General features: G+C 34.8%; 1 protein-coding gene across 1 annotated transcript in view; it reads left to right on the plus strand.

Moving 5' to 3' along the window:
* UBAC2 (UBA domain containing 2) overlaps positions 1–19,935 on the plus strand; it is a 239,940-nt gene that overhangs the window by 158,857 nt on the left and 61,148 nt on the right. The window contains exons 5-6 of the mRNA XM_077158584.1: positions 65–188; positions 3,730–3,777. Of these exons, the coding sequence (XP_077014699.1) occupies positions 65–188; positions 3,730–3,777 (172 nt within the window). The remainder of the gene's footprint in view (positions 1–64; positions 189–3,729; positions 3,778–19,935) is intronic.

Below are 19,935 nucleotides of genomic sequence, written 5' to 3' on the forward strand. Positions count from 1 at the left end.
TTTGCCATTGATATTTTCAACTGAATATTACACTATAGTGATTTTTTCTTATTTGTTTGCATAGCCTGGCACCTGTGTTTGCTCTGTTTGTACCATTTTACTGCTCCATTCCAAGAGTCCAAGTGGCACAAATTCTGGGCCAGTTTTCCATCACAAACAAGACATTGATATATATATTGGGACTACAGGTACAGTATACATTTTTATGCTCATGTTTCTTTAACCAGATCTTTTTTCTTTCTTTTGGTCTTTTTCTCATTTGATCTCCTACAAACAATGTTTTTTTCCCCCATAAGTTTGGCTTCATGATCTATATCAAATGTTCAAAGGAAGTTTTACAGTGCAAGAACATCAAGTTATATCAAGTACTAGAATACTCTCATAGCCTTTAGAAATCTGATAAGAGCTTTCACTGTAATTTGTATCAGTGGAAAATATTTTAATTTCATTTTACATTTGCATGTTAAGTACTTTTTTTAAAATCATAGTATAAAGTGGAAATAAATGAGACAATCAAGAGGCGGAAAGTGGAAAATCATGTCAAATTAATTTATTGAATACAATGTCACAAATAACGGTTCTGAAAAAAAAACCAAATATACTTTATCAACTGAGCTTTTGGCTTCTCAAGAAGTATTCTCAATTTTATAACTTCTCTGTCGATTAGGGATGATGTCACTTCACCATTTGCTAGATGGTTTAGGATTAAGACCTTTAGAGTACTGATTGTGTGACTTCATTTGGAGAGGTTCTCTTCACCGATACTCAGTAAATATCCACTGTTCCTTGCTATATATCAGGCACTGTGATAGAAGACACACAGTATTTTCAATTTTCTATTAACTCTCATAACTTTTGATGGAAAGTTTTATTCTGCTGCTTCCTGTGTTGCCAGGTGTACCTTGGCCTTTTGATCTCCTGATTAATACTCATAACATTCCTTATCCCACGCATGTCAAACCGGATCCTAGTGTCATTTTAGAATACTCTCTTCCCTCCCCTTTTAACCTTTAGCATTTCCTCTACCTTCTCTAGTCTGCTGTTGCATGTTATCAATGGCTCATCTGGGTGGGTGTTTCCTTACCACTTTTATCATTGTTTCTCATGAAGTACGTTCTTCACCTCTCAGCCTCCATACCATTATATTTCCCTTTGTCCCTCTTAATAGTCTTACAGCCAGATAGCCTATAATTCTAAGTCTAGGGAGGTACTACTACTGTGAGACTTAGGTCAAGTCGCGTAACCCAGCTGAGCCTCATTTTGACTTTGTATCTCGTTTCTTCCCACTCTAAAGGTATGTAGAATGTTCGAGGATCAAAAACATTGTTTTGTTGTTGATAGAGTAGGAATTCAGTGTAGCTTTGAGGAATGTCTCTAGAGCCAGTTCACTTACTTTCTCTGATGATCGTTAGCTTTGTCACTTACCTTTTCTGAGCCCCCATTTCCCCATCTGTAAAGTGGGAATAATATCTATCTTACAGCATTGTTTGAAGGATTAGAGATAATAATTACTAGATGTTTAGAGTAATCTGAACAGAAAATAAGAATTGTCAATTGATTTTGTATTGATTATTACTGTAATTATTATTAACCATCGGTTTATCTAGGATTATGAGTATTTTTTTTTGTTTTTTTGGTGAAAAATAAAAATGATATGTTTAACCTCTTATAGAAAGGGTTCCTATAGTTGGATAAAGAAGCACTGCATGTAGTACTATTTCAGCAGTATTATATAGCTCACAATGAAAGCATTTTGCCACACAGTAGAAATGTAGATGAATTTCTACACTGATATTTTCTCAAGATAATATAAATTTCTAATATTTTCATAAATATATTATTACTTCGTGAGGTAGAATTCTATATCAGGAGTAGAAGTAAAGATGCCTCATTGGCTTCTTTATAACATCATAGTCCTTAACATGAATGGTTTCCAGGGTTCTTGCCTATTGTGTGACCCCTGAAACGAGTCTGAGCAAACCCCTTATTCCTAAAGTTGCTATACCCTCCCATCCTCCCTCTCACCTCTGGGCCTTTGCTCATTTGCTGTGACTTTCTCTTTCTCCACATCAGCTTTTTTTAAGCCAAGGGTATTTGTTGAATGAGTGATGAATGAATGAATGAATGAGTGACTTTATTATCAGAAGAGCAAGGTTATTTAAAAATTGTTTAAGTATCAAGTGGCTGGGAGTGTCATGTAACAAATGACCTATGCTAGCTGCTGCGGAGGATGAAAGGAAGTATGAGATGTGGGCACCTGTCCTGAAGGAGCCTAACACACAAGAAATAACACACTGTTAATGCCTAAGGAAACAGTTGGGAACCAAGTGTGCAATATGATGCGAGACTTAAGAATTTAAAGGAAATCAGTTTTGTACTGATAAAATTAACTTTGTACTCTTTTTACTTCTATGAGAAATAGTAGAAATGAGGAGTGAAGCATAGTCCTGCAGAGCCAAACTGTGTTGATACAACTCACAGTATTGCCGACTACTAGCTTTTTGACCTTGGGCAAATACTTAAACTCTCTGTAAAATAGAGGTAATAGTACAGCTTACCCCCTAGGGTGATTATGAGGATTCAATGACTTTAATATATTAACATCATTAAAATCAGTCCCTGGCACATAGTAAGTGCTACAAAAGTGTTAGCTATTGTTACTCCATATATTTTTAGAAGGAAAACTACAGCAAATATTTTTTCAGATAATTCCACCCTTGTTATTATCAGAGGCATTTACACTGAACAAGCATCTACGCTGGAACAAAGGATTTAATTTAAAGTTGCAACCCTGCTTATTTCTAGGTGAGCTAGCAGTAGAACAAAGCTGTAAGCCTCACTGTACTTTGTCATCTCTTACCTTTTGTGTCTTTCTGCTTTCATCTTCTGTTTCCAGGACTGAGAGTAGAGAACTTTGAGCTTTGCATCTAATACAGTGTCAGAAGTGAACCTGGGATGGAGGATTATCCTGGTCCTTCCTTTTATGATTACCAGTTCTTAAACTCCAATGTAAAGTTTTAAAAATAAACAAGGACCACAAATATTTACTTTCTTATAGAAACAGATTTTTAGGTGCCTCATGTTTATTTTTACCCTGAGCGTGAACCTCTTGAGTGAAATACTGAAGGGAGAGATTTCATGAGATGTAATTCTAATTAATTTTGCCATTAGTTAACTTGGTTATTGTTAGTTTGCTCTTCCTTGGCTGAACTGGTGTTAGAATATCAGCACTCAAGAAGGATAACATTGGACATAGACCTTTATGCTGGCAGAATTATTCCCATCTAAATTTAGAATAAAAATGATAAAGTGGGAAAATTACATAAACAAGTATTATATGTCATTACCTAAAACCAAGCATGGAGTGTTGACTACATGTTTTCATGTTGTGAATTCTAATAATCTCTTTAGATTTGGTATCCTATATTATTTAAGTCCATTAATGCCCATTTCTAAATAAAAATATGCTTGGATTTCACTTATTTTTTTCTTCATGGATGTGGGCCAGTTTCAGCCAATTTGTTTTAGGCTACAGAAAGGCTTAAGGGTCTTGGTAAAAATATATACTTATTTTCTTTTAAGTAACAAAATTGACATTAATTTTCTATTTGTTTTATACTTTGGCATATATAGTTAATACTTAATGTAGATGGTTATGGTTATAGTTGTAAGTATGCTGTGATAGCAGTTGAATTTCTTTTTTAGTTGCCTTTTTTTTTTCTTTTATAGCTTTTCACCTCTGGTTCCTACATCTGGATTGTAGCCATAAGTGGACTTGTAAGTGTAATCTTTTCCCCCAACCCCTATGTATTCTGAAAAAAACATTAGAACAAATGTCATATTTAGATTATGGGTTATATTCAGCTGTCTGCGACATTCTTCTAACCATGTCAGGTTTGGGCTCATTGCTACTTCCTTAGTGATTGAAAGGGTCACTTTACATGGCTAACTGAGATGAAGGAGGCTCAGTCTGTCTCTGTTTTCAAGGTAAATGATGGACATTTCAGCTGAGTTTTTTGTCAGTGTTGTTGTTTTTAAATTGCATTAATAGTCAAATTCATGGTAGGAAAAAAATGACAGAAAAAGAAAATGAAGAAGTTAGACTTACTAAAAATAATGATGAGAGATGTTCTGCTTGTTTTATAAAAAGACATTGTCATACAAGGGGAAAAAGAAGGCTAGCTGGAAAGTCAGGCGGGTTGGAACTGTTGGAAGACTCATCAGGCTCTGTGTTCAGAAAAGGAAAAAGGGAATGAACTGAGTGCTTTGGGCAGAGTCCTCATTCTGTGTGCTTTAAGGTTAATTCTAATTATTGCTTTAGATGTGGTATTTTACTTTGTTTCCATCAATTGATGTTCATTTCTAAATAAGAATATGCCCCACCCTACTTTTTTTTTTAAATATTAAGTATTTCTCTTAAACTCTATGAAGTATTTGAAGGTCGTTTTTTTTTCTTCATCCATGACTTAAATGTGAACCCCCAAATGATATACAAATAATTGTATAACTAAAGAATATGGATATAATTTTAATTTCTTTCTTGGAAAAGTCTAAGAAAATTGCAGAATGGATTCACAGTTATATGTATAACATCAAAAGAAAAGGATTGGAAATGACTATTTGTAGTCTTTTTTAATAAGTTATCACTTATTCTCATTACGTGTTCTTATTTCCCAAGTGAATGACTGGTATTTTGTTTCCAACATGTTGTTCTTTAAACCTATTCACCTTTCTCTTTCCTTTCTGCTATTACTCCTTTTCAGTGTTAGTTTCCTGTACAACTTGGTCCATCATTCCCAAAGGCTTAGTTACTTCCAGTTAAAATTCTGGGATCCAGATCACTTTGTCCCCCATCTCTACCCCAAATATTTTCTAATCTATCCAGATACCCAATATGCTTCTGGATCACGGAGCCATTTTGAGGCCTTCAAACCACCTGAATCATTTGGTATTCTGAAGTCTTGTGTAACTGAGTGATTGCCTAAGTTCAGGCTGATTCTGTGGGGTTGCCAGTCTAATCTCATCCACATTTGAACTTCCAACTTGATAGACAGTTACTTAACCAGCCTGTGGACAATAAGTAGATAGCTCATTGCTTTTATAATGAGGGTTGAATAAGGGTTCTTAATTCTTTCATGTTATATGTACATATATTTTTGTTGTGTGTGTTTTTAGCAGTGATAGTCTTGTCTTTTTTTTTTAAATGTTTTCCTAAAGCATTTAAGCTGAGAAGCACCTTATTGTGTGCTATTTTATTGTGTTAGCTTTTGGTTGATTCAACTTTACTTCCCATACCATTCTTTAGTAACTCATTTTGTGAAGTGCGTTTTAAACACCAGCTGTGTTTTAAACACCCCGTTGTCTACTCTTATTCTCATATCAGATTCCTGGTTTTAATCAAGTGCCTGCTTTTCACTTCATGTAGTTTTGTGATAACATTGAGTGCCCTGAACTGGAGTTTTCATTTTTCATCTATTTATACTCTTTTTAAAATCTAAAATGTGCATGTTATAATCTCAGTCTTTTCTAGTACACATGTTTAACAGGTAGTAAAGTGCCTGTTTTAATTTTATTAAAAAGAACAGAAGTTTAACAAAGAGTCTTTAACCTAAAATCCCTTGTTTCAAAGGAAAAATAGACTTGCACTGTGTTTGGAATATAATTCCAAGACGAATTTAGCATTTTAAAGAATTCTAATAATCAACATCTCTGAGCCCATTGAATTTTCACTTTGTACAATTAATTAATTCAGCTAGTGTTATTGACCTCTTACTGTGATCACGAATCTGATAAATCTTCATATCAGCTTTGTTCTTTGTTAGATAGTCTACCATAAGCAAATGAGATGAACCATATTTATCACTGATAATTATAGCCACTTTTCTTTTATGCTTTACCATAAATGTTGGTGTTTATTTTGAACTTAATGAATATTTTATTTCTGACTTTTTTCCAGAAAACCACATTTTTATTGAACTATTTAATTTGTCATACATTATATAAAGATAATTATAAAACTATTAAGATCATTTGTAAATGTTTGGTTTATATACAACTGATTTGAAGATCCAAGTCAGAGATTCAAAAAAACTGCAATTTGCCTGTTCCAGATGTCTCTTGCACAACACCACTTCTCTCCCAGCATAGATCTGGTGACTTCCCTTTTTTTTTAATTTTTATTTTTTTTAACAAAATACTAGAGTCTTGCTATCAAAAAGAAATGCACAGATGGTATCAGTGTTTTCAGGGACTGTTACAAAACCTGTTGATGAAATGTCACCTTTTAACATTGAAACCAAAAGTTCACCTAATATACAGTGTGTGTTAAGGAAGCAATTTTATTTCAATCTGGCAAGTATGTTTTTTTTAAAGAAAGCTTTTAAAAAAAAAGACATTTGTGTAAAACATAAGTCACTTGTTATCTACTGTCATAGAAACCAAAAGCTTGACTCGTTTTTTTTGGAAAGCTGCCAGCTTTGGCTAAATGAATTTATTTATTTATTTAGGTTATATTAGTCTTTCTGTCTCACTCATTCTTGTGTGATTATAAATATGTCTCTGGATATATAACTTCAAAATGTCCCAATGATTAAAAGAAGGGGACATGGATAAATTACATCAGTACAGTATTTTATTAGGTAAGAGCCCACTTTCTGTCTTCAGTGATGTCACAAAAAAGAATGAGGACTAAATAATTTTCCTGGATTGAAGGAAAACATGTTTTTTTAGCCTATCAGGAGCGATAATAAATTAGTTTGCCCAGGACAGCTGTCACTCTTTAATTTCATTTTGTATGCATCAGAAATTCTAGTCACTCCCAGAAAGGGTGTAGGACATTTGATTGTACTTAAAGATTACACTTGAGATTATTCAAATGCATCATTTATAAATGTTTTTATGTTGCCATGTTCCTCCTTTGGCGATTTTGATTTTAATGCATACATTTAATATGTATGCATTTCATGATTGTTTTCATGAAAGATGCAGAACTGTCATTGGAAAGCTTGGCTATAGTAGCCTGGTAAAATATTCCAGTCCAAGCAAATACTTCAAAAAATTTAGCATATACCTACTTCCATCGTGTTAGCACCACCAAGATTAACTGTTCTTCTTAATGTCTTTGGTGAGAGATCTTGAAAAACAGAGGCCACTCTTCAAGTGTTCACAATTCCACTACTCTTGTTACACATTAATTCTTTTTTTTCCCTTAAATCTTGCTTACTTCTTATTGAACTATATTTAAATTATTTTTATGGTTCTACAGAAAGCCTTTGAGCCATCCATATTCCACCACTTCTTCATTTTCTGCACTTTTATGAATCATAGTAATGACTCATTACCACTGGGATGTACCCGAATTTTCAAAACCTGAAGTCTAAGGCTTGAGCTCGTTCTGGCATGATTAAAATAGAAAGATTCTGCTTTTGCCAATTTTCTTATTTTACGATTCATGTATTTATAATTATTTGGTCTTCTTTCAAGCTATTGGAGAGTGAGTTAGCAGACATGTTTGTATTTCTCAGACTCTAGGTTTCTCTCTTTTGGTACTCCTCTATCCATTTCCTGTGTTTGTCACCTGCTCTGTACAATGTGTGTCAGATTTTGATTTTCTTGTGATCAAGAATTCTTCGGGCGAGAAGAAGTCTGTTCTACCCAGTAATAATTGTAGATTGAAACCAGATTAGTTAGGACTTTGACTGTGGTTTGAGTTTGTATTTTTTTCTGTAGGCAGTAGGGCTCTAAAGGTTTTCAAACAGAAATATCACGATGGTGCAAGATTAGGGTCTGTAAATCATATGAAGGAGGAAGGGAAATGTGAGCAATCTTGAGGGAGTCAGGATGGCTCAGTTGTGGGTTGTGATTTGTGTTTCCCTCTTGCCTTCACAATAGTTTTTAAAACAAAAACAAAGCGTTGTCTTATGCTAACTATTAAAAAAAAAAAAGGATCAAACAATCTTATGTTGATTGACTTCCCCAGTCCTGATAAAACATTCAGGGAAAAAGTTAATCCACTGTGGGAATTTACACTTTCCTGGGAGTAAGTTTTGAACCCCTGACCTGGGTGAATGATAATGGTTTGTAAGGATCCTCTATGCCATCCCCTGTTTTGGCATGCCTTTCTCTTCTTTCATGCTTTCTTTTCTTCTATTCCTTATTCTTTACAGATTTCCTCTCCAGATTGGCCAAAGAGACGTACGCTATAGCAGGTCAGATAGTTCATTTTATTCTAGGGCTTCTAGGTCAACTTCAGAGGGTTAGATGATATTTTCTAGGAGTTTGTTATAAATGAGGATGGAAGCTGCAAAGAGAAGTCGAGGCTGGTTAAAGCTGTGAGGTTAGTTGGGTTTGTTAATGAACCCAAAACTAGAAGATAACCAGTAGATCCTTATAAAACATCCATAGTAAAAGGGCACTTTTACCCTTTTTTAATTAAAGCAGTAATCATAACCTTCTACACCAACACTGGATTGTTTATTGGTCCATTGTACATAAAACACACACACATAATTCATTCATATCCTCCTTCTCCCCTTTTATCCCTGTGCCCCCTCTTCCTTTTCTGATGCCAGGTATCCTGGGCCTGAAAGAAACATTCTGTAGTCTGCCTTTGTGTGGCAATTGCAACTTAGACCAGGGCTGCAAAGAATATTTTGTTAGCCATTGTTTTGGTTTGCTGCAGCTGCTGGAATGCAATATACCAGAAATGGGGTGACTTTTTCAATGGGAATTTATTAGGTTCCAAATTTACAGTTCTAAGGCCCTGAAAATGTCCAAATTAAGGCATCAAGAGGAAGATACCTTTTCTGAGGAAAAGCAGCTGGCATTGAGGTTCCTCTCGCATGGACAGGTACATGGGAACATCTGCTGGTCCTTTTCTCCAAGGTTCTGTTTTCAATGGTTCTCTCTAAATGTTGCTGATGTTTCTCTTATCCTCATAAAGACGTGGTAAAGGCATTAAGACCCACTCTGAATGGGTTGGGTCACATCTCAATTGAACCAAAAGGTCTTACCCACAATAGGTCTGTTCTCACAGGGATGGATTAAAAGCACACAGCTTTTCAAATATATAAATAGCAATTAGGGGGTATGGGGATACAGGATACTTTGGATATCTGTTTTTACTTTTTCTTTTTTTTTTGGAATGCTGTATGGTATGGTGGGGATCACAGTTCATTCTTTTTCTGTGTGACTGTCTCATTATTGCAACACCATTGTTGATTGATTGATTGATTTTTTTATTTTGGGGGGAAATACGTGGGCCCATAATCAAACCTGTGTCTCCCACATGGCAGGGAAGAATCCCACCACTGAACTACCCTTGCATCTCCTCTTTTTTACTTTATTTTAATTTTTATTCTCATTTTTATTGTTTTTGGAGTAATGAAAGTGTTCAAAAATCTATCGTACTGATGAATGTACTTTATGATGATACTATGAACCACTTACTGTATACTTTGTATGATTACATCTCAGTAAAAAAAAAAAATAATTGAAGAGACAAAAAGAATTTGATAAGAAGTGGATCTTCTTTGACTCCAACATTTTCATTCAAATTATGTCATCCATCTGCGTGATCCCCTAACTGGCCTTGCTATTATCCATTAGTTGGATATTCCTGAATCTCATTTTCCAATCTCTTTTTAAAACTTCTTTCAACTTTAATATTTATATAATTAATATATGTAAATAGGTTTATTAATGGTTTGCAGATTTTTTTCCCAAATAAAGAACATGGCTTTTTCTGGGGTGTATAACATCTCTAAACTACCACAGCCATGTATTCCCTAAGTTTTTATTTTAACAATACAGGGAGGGGATAACTAGCAGACATTTGATTTTTAAATATTCAGTGTAGAATGAATGAAATTATACCAGTGGCATGATGAAGCTGCCAGACAGAAATGCCTCTTTTGCTTATAAAACATAGCTATAAAATTTTTATTACTGCAACTTGTCTCTTACTTATACACCAAAATCTAGCCTCCTTACAAGGCTTTCAAAATTTGGCCTCCTCAGGTACCATTCTCACCTCTATGTGCCTTTTACTTCAAATACACTGAATGTTTTACTGTTTCTAAGCATCTCATCCTGTCTCATGATTCTGTGTCATTGTGCTGTCATTTATTTTTCTTTCACAAATTCGTGGCACTGTGTACCAGGCATTTGTGCTAAATTATATTATTTGTTCAAAATATTTGCTACCCCTCTCTATTGGGTCCCTCCCTACAGGGCCTCTGTCTGGGGAGAGACTGTACTACCTGCCCCAGTGTATATCAGGCTTATCTCCATGACTTAGCTTCAACCAGTAAAATATGAGCAGAAGTGATGAATGTTCCATCCAAACACAAGCTTTGAAAGAGCGCTGTTACGTGATTCTAGCATTGCTGTATCTCTTTGCCATGAGAAGAGCATCTGCTAGATAGAGGCTGTTCCTTCCACCCAGATTCCAGAGTGAAGATAACATGTGGAGCAGGCTTGAAAGAAACTTGAAAGAAAAATAAACCTTTATTCAGAGTTACTGAAATTTGGGATAATTTGTTATCGCATTAGAATCTAAAAAAAAAGCTTACTAATACAGTTATTTTCTAAGCGCATAACAAATAGTAACCTAATTAGTTCTTATAAGAACTGGATGAAGTAGAAACTATTATTATCTCCTTTTCACAGATGAAGGAACTGAGGCACAGAGAATTTAATTATTTTACTAAATTAAGTATTTTACTAAAACCACATACTGATAAGTAATGGAAACAGTATTCAAATGCAGCTGGGTAGTCTAGTTTTAATGCTTATGCACTCAAAAGTTAGGTTTACATAACTATATGCAGTTTCATCCAACTGTATCTCTTTTCCTCCTAGCAAAATTTTACTCTTTTTTATTTTTTTTTATTTTCTAAGTTCTGACTAAAGCCTTTTCTGAGTCAGTCCTAACTTCCAGTATAGAAATTATATATTATTCTTTATAATCCCCAATGCCTACCACAATGTCTGGCATTTTATATATATTGTATAAATAATTGTTTATTTTTTTAAAATCAGTATTACCACATTATTGATTTCTGTGCTATGACACTAGAGCGCTATGTGATTGTCAGAATGCTTTCAATGTGTGTTCCCTCACTAGATTTTTGACATGTCTTTGGTGGTGGAGTACCTAGGCTTCCTATTTTAAAGATGGGAACATTGAGATTCAGTTTACAAAACTGATGGGTAGTAGAGGCCAAGAGCTTTACTCCCAGTCCAGTGGGAGCCAGTGCTTTCTGCTACACGTTTCAAGGCTCACATACATGTCTGTTTTAACCACAAAGAGCTTACATACAAAGCTTTTCTTAGATCTTTGTATGTAACTGCATCACTGAGATGAGGAGTTCTTTATTGCCGGAACATCCTGGCTGTAAAGAAGTGTTAAAAGTTCCCACAGGCCCTGAAAGACATCTATCAACAACAACCTTCTGAATTCTGAATTCTGTGGACCAACCATATCCAAGAAAACTTTTATCTCATTGGTAGCCTCTGTTTTCCTCCTGGTATTCAGAATCTGGCCTATAGCTATACTTTCTTTTCTAATATCATCAGGGTATTTACTGGTCTTCCCTAACGTCCAGATTAATAATGCAGCTCAAACTTCCCTTACAGAAAACTCATCTTATGTTTCTGGTGTTGTTATTTACAAATATCTGAAGAAAAGAACGGCTTAGAGGGCCACAGTGGCTCAGCAGGCACAGTTCTCGCCTGCCATGCTGGAGACCCTGGTTCGATTCCAGTGCCTGCCCATGAAAAAAAAAAAAAGGTTTAGAGAAATCTTAAAGGGTAATTTAAAATCCATTAAGCTCAGTCGGTGGTGCTACTGGTTAAAGAAAGAAGAGGTAGAAATAAGGAGAGATTATCAAGAAAACAGCCATACTTTAAATTTTAGATTATTACCAATAGGTTGTTATTTCAGTTGTAGCAGCAGAGCATTTTCCCAGGGTCTTTACATTGTTATCCTTTCAAGGGATTGAAAATCTTAAATCGGTTTTCATTATCTATTCAACTGTTTTTTTTTTTTCAATAGAAGTGTCCAGTGTTACTTCCTCTTTGGAGCTAGTTCTATTGAGATTTCTATCTGGGAAAGGACTTTGGTGAAATCAATGCATGTTGTTTAGAATTCATTTATTATTTATAAAGAACAGCATAGCTCGTTATTAAAATGTTTCTCATGTTTCTCTTAGCTGGGAACGTCATCGGGGGGGTTGTTGCTAAAGATTGTTTTTCTTCTATATAATCCTACCTTTTTATTAAAATTTAAGACATTTTTGATACTCTAAGTGTCTAGATCTTCACATTTTTGTGATGTATTTCTTTTCTCTTTTTTGTTTATTAAAATTTTTTATATACAATAAAATTCATGTAAAAGTTTTTAAGTGTACAGGTTGATGAATTTTAGTAACTGTTATGTAACAACCACTCCAATCAAGACAGAGAACAATGCCCTCATGCTAAAAAATGACTTCATGTTCCTTTGCTCCCTTCCTCTCATCCACATGCCAAGCCCAGTTAACCACTGATTGCTTTCTGTCAGTGTAGTTGTGCCTTTTCTAGAATTTCATATTATAATCATATAGTATAAAGTCTTTTCCACTTTACTTCTTTTTCTTAACATGATGCTTTTGAGCTTCATCTGTGTTTTTTAAATATTTCTGGTATCCTGTTTAAGAAAGCTTTATTAACCCAATGTCACGAAGATTTTTTTCCTGTATTTTCTTCTATAATGTATTAGTTTTTCCTGTTATATTTTAGTCCATGATACAATATAAGAAAAATTCTTGTGAGGTAAGCGTTGAGATTTTTTTCTCATATGGATGTCCTACTGTTCCATTATTATTTGTTGGAAAGATTCTTTTCCCCATTGCATACCTTGGCATCTTGGTTGAAAATGACTTGACCAGTGTGCATCTATTTCTTGTCTCTCTTTTCTATCCCAATGATCTGTGTGACTATCCTTATACTGATACCACATTGTCTTGATTATTGTAGCTTTATAGTAGGTCTTACAATTAGGTAATATAAAAATCATCCAGTTTTATTTTTTTAAAAAACTGATTTATTCTACGAACAGTGCCTTTCCATTTGTATTTTAAAGTCTGGTTGTAATTTCTTCAAAATAAAAATACAGTTTAGATTTTGCTTGGGATTGCATTAAAACTAAAAATCAACATGAGGAGGATTATCATTGTGAGGGTTTTAAAATATGCCAACAAATTATTTTATACTTCAAGAAATGGGGCTTAATTTGCCTGTCCTAGAATATGTGCTGTACTTAGTAACTCATTTAAAATGAATAGAATGTGGCAGAACTGATAGAATGTGATTCCCAAGGATAGGTCATAAAAGACATTGCTGCTTCCACTGTTCTCCATCTTGGATCACTTGCTCTGGAGGAAGCCACATGTCATGTCTTGAGGACACTGAAGCATCCCTGTGGAGAGGTCCACATGGCAAGGAACTGAGGTCTCTTACGTACAATCAGCAATAACTTGCCACCTGCCTTGGAAGCTGATCATCCAGCCCCATTGAAACTTTCGGAGTGAGTACAGGGTTGCATTGATACAACCGCATGAGATACTCTGAGCCTATAACCACCCAATAAGTTGCTCCCAGAATCCTGACCCACAGAAACAATAAATGCTTATGTTTTAGGGCACTGAGTTTGGGGTGATTTATTACTCAGTAGTAAATAACTATTGCAGCTATTTTAACACTATTGAGTCATCTGGTCCGTGAACATAGTATGTCTTGTTTATTTATCTCATCTATAATTTCCCTTTATAATTTTTTAGTTTTCTCTGTACAGGTCTGTGCATTTTTTATTAAATGTATTCCTAAGTACTTGTGTTTTTTTATGATATATTAAATGGAGTTGTTTTATGACTTTTATTTTCACTTGCTAATAAAAAAATAGTTGATTTCTATATATTGCTCTTGTATCCTGCAACTTTGCTAAATCTGGTAGTTCTGTTAGCTTTTTTGTGGATTTCTTAGAATTTTCTACATATGTGATTATGTCTTCAAGAAATATGTTTTATTTGTTTATATGTTTCACATCTTATTTTCCAATCTGTGCCTTTGCTTTTCTTCCCTTGTTGCACTGGCTAAGATCTCAAGTACAATGTTAAGTAAAAGTGGTGAAAGTGGGCATCCTGGCTTCATTCCTGATTTAGATTGAAAGTTGAATTTTTCAACATTGAGTTTTGTGCCAATGAGTCTGCATCTATAAATGCATCTTTCTAGATCTTCACATTCACTTTTAGCTTATTATTTTTAGTCCAGTGTAAGAAGCCAGTTTCAACATAAAGCCCGTTTTTTGCTTAATTTTCAGCTTTTTGAATACTCTTAAGTGGATGTAATTTCAAAAGGAGATATTCTCTTTGTTAAAATAGATATTAGCAAGTGTTTACATGTAAGCACCTGATTAAGGCTTTTTCCGTTTGCCAGAGGCTCTTGTTGCCTCCTGATTTATTTTTCCCTTAGTTACAAAAGCCTTGTTGTGATTGAAGCAGCAATGGTCCTTACTGGGAAAAAAATGTTTTTCAGTCCTCCTTGGATTTAAGTATTCTGGCCTCCTAGCCAGTAAGCCGTAAATACCCAGATTAGTGAGACTTCTGAGAAGACTCCTTAAAGTAGCCTTTTGTCTGTTTGTCTATTTGTATCTTCACCCTGCTGCCTAGAATAGTTAATTGTGAAGCTTTTTTAAACTTAAGGGAAAAATAAATTTGTTTAGTGTTTAAGCCATTGTTGTTTGAGGTTTTTCTGTTTTATGCATTTAACTTAAATCCACCTGGTACATGATTCTCCAAAAGGAAAATCTTAGGTTAATATAATTTCTCTTCCCACATTTAAAAGAGGTTTGAGAGCTATAGAGAGCTCAATCTGAATTTCTTTTACACTTAACAAAGAACAAGACAACAAGAATCTTACTGTCATGTGGTCAAAGCCATATGGTTCTGTTTATTGTAAAAAGAACAATAGTTTTATAGTAATCACATATAACGAATATAATATTGGACATCCCTTGTTTGCATCCATATTCCTTAAGTGATAACATAAGAAATTTTGAAAGTTCCTTTTTTCTTTCTTAATCATTCTTCAATGAAGAAGGAATAAAAAATAAAAGATCCATTAAGCAGAGAGGTTTGTTTGTTCCTTACTATATCCCAGTGTTTAGAACAGTACCTGGCACAAAGTAGTTTTTCAGTAAATGTTTACTGAATGAATAAATAACTTGTATTTGTGCTTTTGTCCCATTGGATGATTGGTTCCTTGAATATTGGGATGATGGTACACAGGATTCTAGCAGTTGAAGTTTGTCTTCTTGACTTGTGTTCGGCCACAGTTGTCCAGAAAGGGCTCAATACCTGTGTCGTTGCCAGATCATGGTTTCTCACTTTGGCCCATCGTGGTTTCATGCTAATATTGAACAAAGACTGACCAGATGACAGTTGAGGTTTTCTCTCTATAATTTCAAGTGTTTTGCATGTGTTCCATTCAGCAAATTAAGTTCTTTATTTGCCTGATGAGTTATTTCATGATTACCTTTCTAAAAGGACTTAACATCTGAATAAATGTGTAATTGATGTCCATGTTTGTTAAGCCTGAAGCAAAACAATTTCCTGTTGAGTTTTACATTCTCAGATTCATGAGGTAATAACTTCTATTTTTGACATGTGGGGAACTCTACCCATAACCAGACCCATGACCTGTTTTTGGCCTAGGCTTTCAACTATGTGCAGCCGAGAACACTCTCTGGTTCTGACCTCTTTCTCCCTTTATTTAGCCAGGATTCCTGATCTCTGCTACTGAAAATGTTCCAATTCTAGCTCCAGCTAACTGTTTGGCACAAGACACCTCGCTTGAATTCAGGCTGTATCAGCTTTCGACATGCCTTCCTCACTAAGCTTAATTATTTCTAGCGTTTTATTTAAAGTGAGGGACGTCTCTCCCTTTCATTTAAACACTTAAACACAGTTAACTGTCTCATATGGATACAGTTTGTGGTACCCCGAAACAATTACAGTAGTCACATCAAAGATCACAGATCACCATAAGAAATATAATAATAATGAAAAGTTTGAACTATTGCAAGAATTACCAAAATGTGACACAGGCACCAAGTGAGCACATGCTGTTGGAAAAGGTTGCCAATAGATTCGCTCCATGCAAGATCGCCACAAACCTTCAATTGGTAAAAAACGCAATTATCTGTGAAGTGCAATAAAATGAAGCACAATAAAATGAGCTATGCAAATATTTATGGAAATAAAAATGTTTGCACCTTTTATCAGAACTTTTCTGAAGAGGCCTTTTCACATCTGGTAGGGGGTGGGGTTTCTTCTTTTGCACAGAGGAAAAAGAAGAATCAAATGTCTCTTATCAGAACCCATTGTGTGATTTCATCAGTGGTGTCTACTTTGGGTGTAGAAGGAGGGTTAGCCAAGACCAATGGCAAAGAAGAATAGCAGTTAGAATTAAACTAATTTAGAGTGTGGTTTCCTATATCAAGGAAGGTAGAAGCAGATAACTCCTGAATGTCGCTCATGTTGTTTGCTCTTCCTAACCGTATCTTTTGTCCCACTGCTTAAACGTTGCCATAGACCACCTAGCATTTCACGTGGCCGGTCATGCCTTGCTTATCCCTGGCAGTTGAGCTGGAGACAGCCTGAGTAAGTTAAGGTCTGAACAGGAGAAGGCAAGAGTGAATCACTGGAATGGGGTCAAAGCAGAACAATGTTATCTTCACCAACCACAATGGAATGAAGCTAGAAATCAGTAACAGAGGGAGAAATGGAAAATTCAAAAATATGTGAAAATTAATTCATTTTAAAACAACCAATTTGTCAAAGAAGTAATCACAAGGAAAAGTACCCTGCAATCACCATCAAAATCTCAATAGGCTTTTAAAAATATATAGATTACAGTCTTATTAAAAACAACTTATATGGAAATGCAAAGGACCTGGAATAGCCAAATCAGTTTTGAAAAAGAATAATGTTAGAGATTTATGCTACCTTATTTCAAGACTTATTATAAAACCACAGTAATCTAAACAGCGTGGTATTCACGTAAGGATAGTCATATAAGTGAACGATCAGAGAGTTCAGAGATTGACTTTAACGTATATATTCCATTGATTTCAACAACCATGCCATTATCATTCAATAGGAAAATAATAGTCTTTCCAGTAAGTTGTATCGAAACAGGTATCCTTATAAAATACAAATGAACCTTGACCATGAAAATAACCTCACACTACACACAAAAAGTGACATGTAGTGCATCTTTGGCCTAAATGTTAAGGTAAATCTGTAAAATTTCTATAAGAAAATATAGACAAATATATGTAACTGTGGGGTAAGGAAAGATCTTTTAGGTCACCAAAAGCGGAAACTATCTTAAAAAATGATGAATTGGATTTTATCAAAGTAAAATTTTTCTCTTTGAAAGACTCCTTTAATAAAATGAAAAGGCAAACCATAGGCTTGCAGGAAATATTTGCAGTACATATATCTGAATATATATATATATATATTACATATATTATTATAATATATATATTCTTTATATATATAAAGAATAATTACAATTCAGTAATAAGACAGCAAACATCCCATTTAAAAAATGGACAAAGATTTGAGCAGACATTTCACAGAAGAAAATACGCAAAATGCCAATATGTCCAGGAACAGATGTTCAACATTATGCATCAGGGAAATCCAAGTTAAAACTACAATTTATACTCTAAAGTGGCTAATATTAAAAAGTCTAACAATACCAAATGTAGAACAACTGGAACCCTTGTATGTTGCTGGTGAAATGATAATTTTTTATTTCTTGTTGCCAAAAGTACTTTTTAAGTATTGATTCAAAAGAACATTAATCATTCAAAGTTTTCCAATTTTCTTGATAATTTCTGTTCAACCCTTTTAGAAACTAAAATAAAAATATTTAATTTTGTACTTGATAAAAATCTGTATATTTTTATGTTAATAGCAATATTTTGCTATCTTCAGCAATATCAGTTTACATATGCTGTTAAATAAACCTGTTTTTCTTTTCACTTTCCTACCAAAATTTCAGAAAAGGAATTGCTGCTTCCTTACCTCTAGTTCTTTTTATGTGTGCATGCCAGATTTATTCCATAATCCCTATGTTTGATAAAGAAATATGTTATAGATAATGCTGCTACCTCCAAACATGCTACTCACACTATAATCCCACAGCAGAAGAAACCACTCTCCATGATTTCATACTTTGCCTATAAATGTATGTATCCATAAACAGTATATCTTATTATTTTAGGTTTTGAAAGATAAATACAATATGTGATGGCTTTCATATATATGAACTTTACATTTTCAACATGTAAACTTATTAATGCTCCCATATGTTGAGTTTATTTTAACTGCTGTGTACTATTCCCTTTTACAAATAAGCTATTCTTTAGCCTTTTCTCTACTGGGAGACACTTCGTTTCCACTTCCTCACTATTACATTCAGCATTCTCCCTGTGGGAGAAAGACACAATCTCTACTTGAAGCAAGGAAAGGTAGCTCTATGAAGCTCCAGTTGCAGTTTTAATGAACAAATTTGGACTGCTAAATACAAGCTTCAAGCACAAGTAAACCCAGAGCAAAGAGGAAAGGAACTCTGAGGTCTCTCCTCGCAGAGAAGAGGCAGGGCTGATGGAAAACAAACAAACAAACCAAAAAAAAAATCAGAGGCTTTCAGAGTCAGCGGAGCTTAGAATACCAAGAAAAGGGGCACATAGAGCCAGGTACCAACTCCAGCTCTTGACTGGTTGAATCTTGGGGGCTAGGGGCTGGCTCTGAAAAGGATTTGTTTTTAACTATTCTAAATAGCTTATTAGTGAAAGCCTTAGTCATTTTCCATTTTCAGCACTGACCCAGGCAAGGGTGGAATTAAGAGAGGTCTGAGGGACAAAGTAACTAGTGTAAAAATAATTCCCTAAAGAGCTATCTTCCCCCAAGAAAAGGTGGGGCAGACCAGCTCATGTGGCAGCACTCCTTTAGAGAATTCAGACCCAGGGGCTGGAAATCAGAAATAGCGTAAGCTTGCCTTCTACCTCAGCCTTGTCTCGACCATGTCCCTGGCAGAGACAAGGTCTGCCAAGAATTAGAGGTACCGTACCACTTTGCATTGGTAGGGAGCTGAGGTCTGACAAGTACCACCTGCTGGCTAGGATAGGAAAAGCACAGGATCCAGAGACTTCACAGGAAAGTTTGACAACCAACTGGATCTCATCCTCAGGGAAACCCAATACTGATTACACACTCTTCCTGAGACCTGGGCCTTTCTGGGCTGGAGTTAGTCATATCTGGGGAGATCCTCCTAAAAAGAAAAGAAAAAAAAAAAAAGGGTTCCATATAGGCAAGGAAAGAACCAGAAAAACAAGAGCTGAAAAATTCTGATCAATTAAACAGAAGCTGTGCTAGAAGTCTAGAATAAATTGATCTGAATGCCAAAGAACAGATAGAGAAAAAAGCCAACCAACAAGAAAACTCTAGGTAAAAGAGTGACAGTGACCTCCAGAATAAATTTATCAAGAAAAGCAGATCTCTAGACACCAGCAAAAATTATGAGTCCTACTAGGAAAAACAAAGATATGTCCCAGTCGAAGGAACAAACTAATACCTCAAATGAGATATAGGAGTTGAAACAAGTAATTAAAGATATTCCAACAAATATGCTAATAAAAAAAATCAAATCAGCAAATTGAGGGAAGATATGGCAAAAGAGATAAAGGACAGTAAAGAAGACATTGGACGACCATAAAGAAGAACTCAAAAACTTGAAAAACAAATAGCAGAACTTATGGGAGTGAAAGGAACAATAAAAGAGATAAAAAACACAATGGAGACTTACAACAGCAGATATGAA

This window comes from Tamandua tetradactyla, chromosome 4, assembly GCF_023851605.1.
Source record: "Tamandua tetradactyla isolate mTamTet1 chromosome 4, mTamTet1.pri, whole genome shotgun sequence".
NCBI classification, from domain to species: Eukaryota; Metazoa; Chordata; class Mammalia; order Pilosa; family Myrmecophagidae; genus Tamandua; species Tamandua tetradactyla.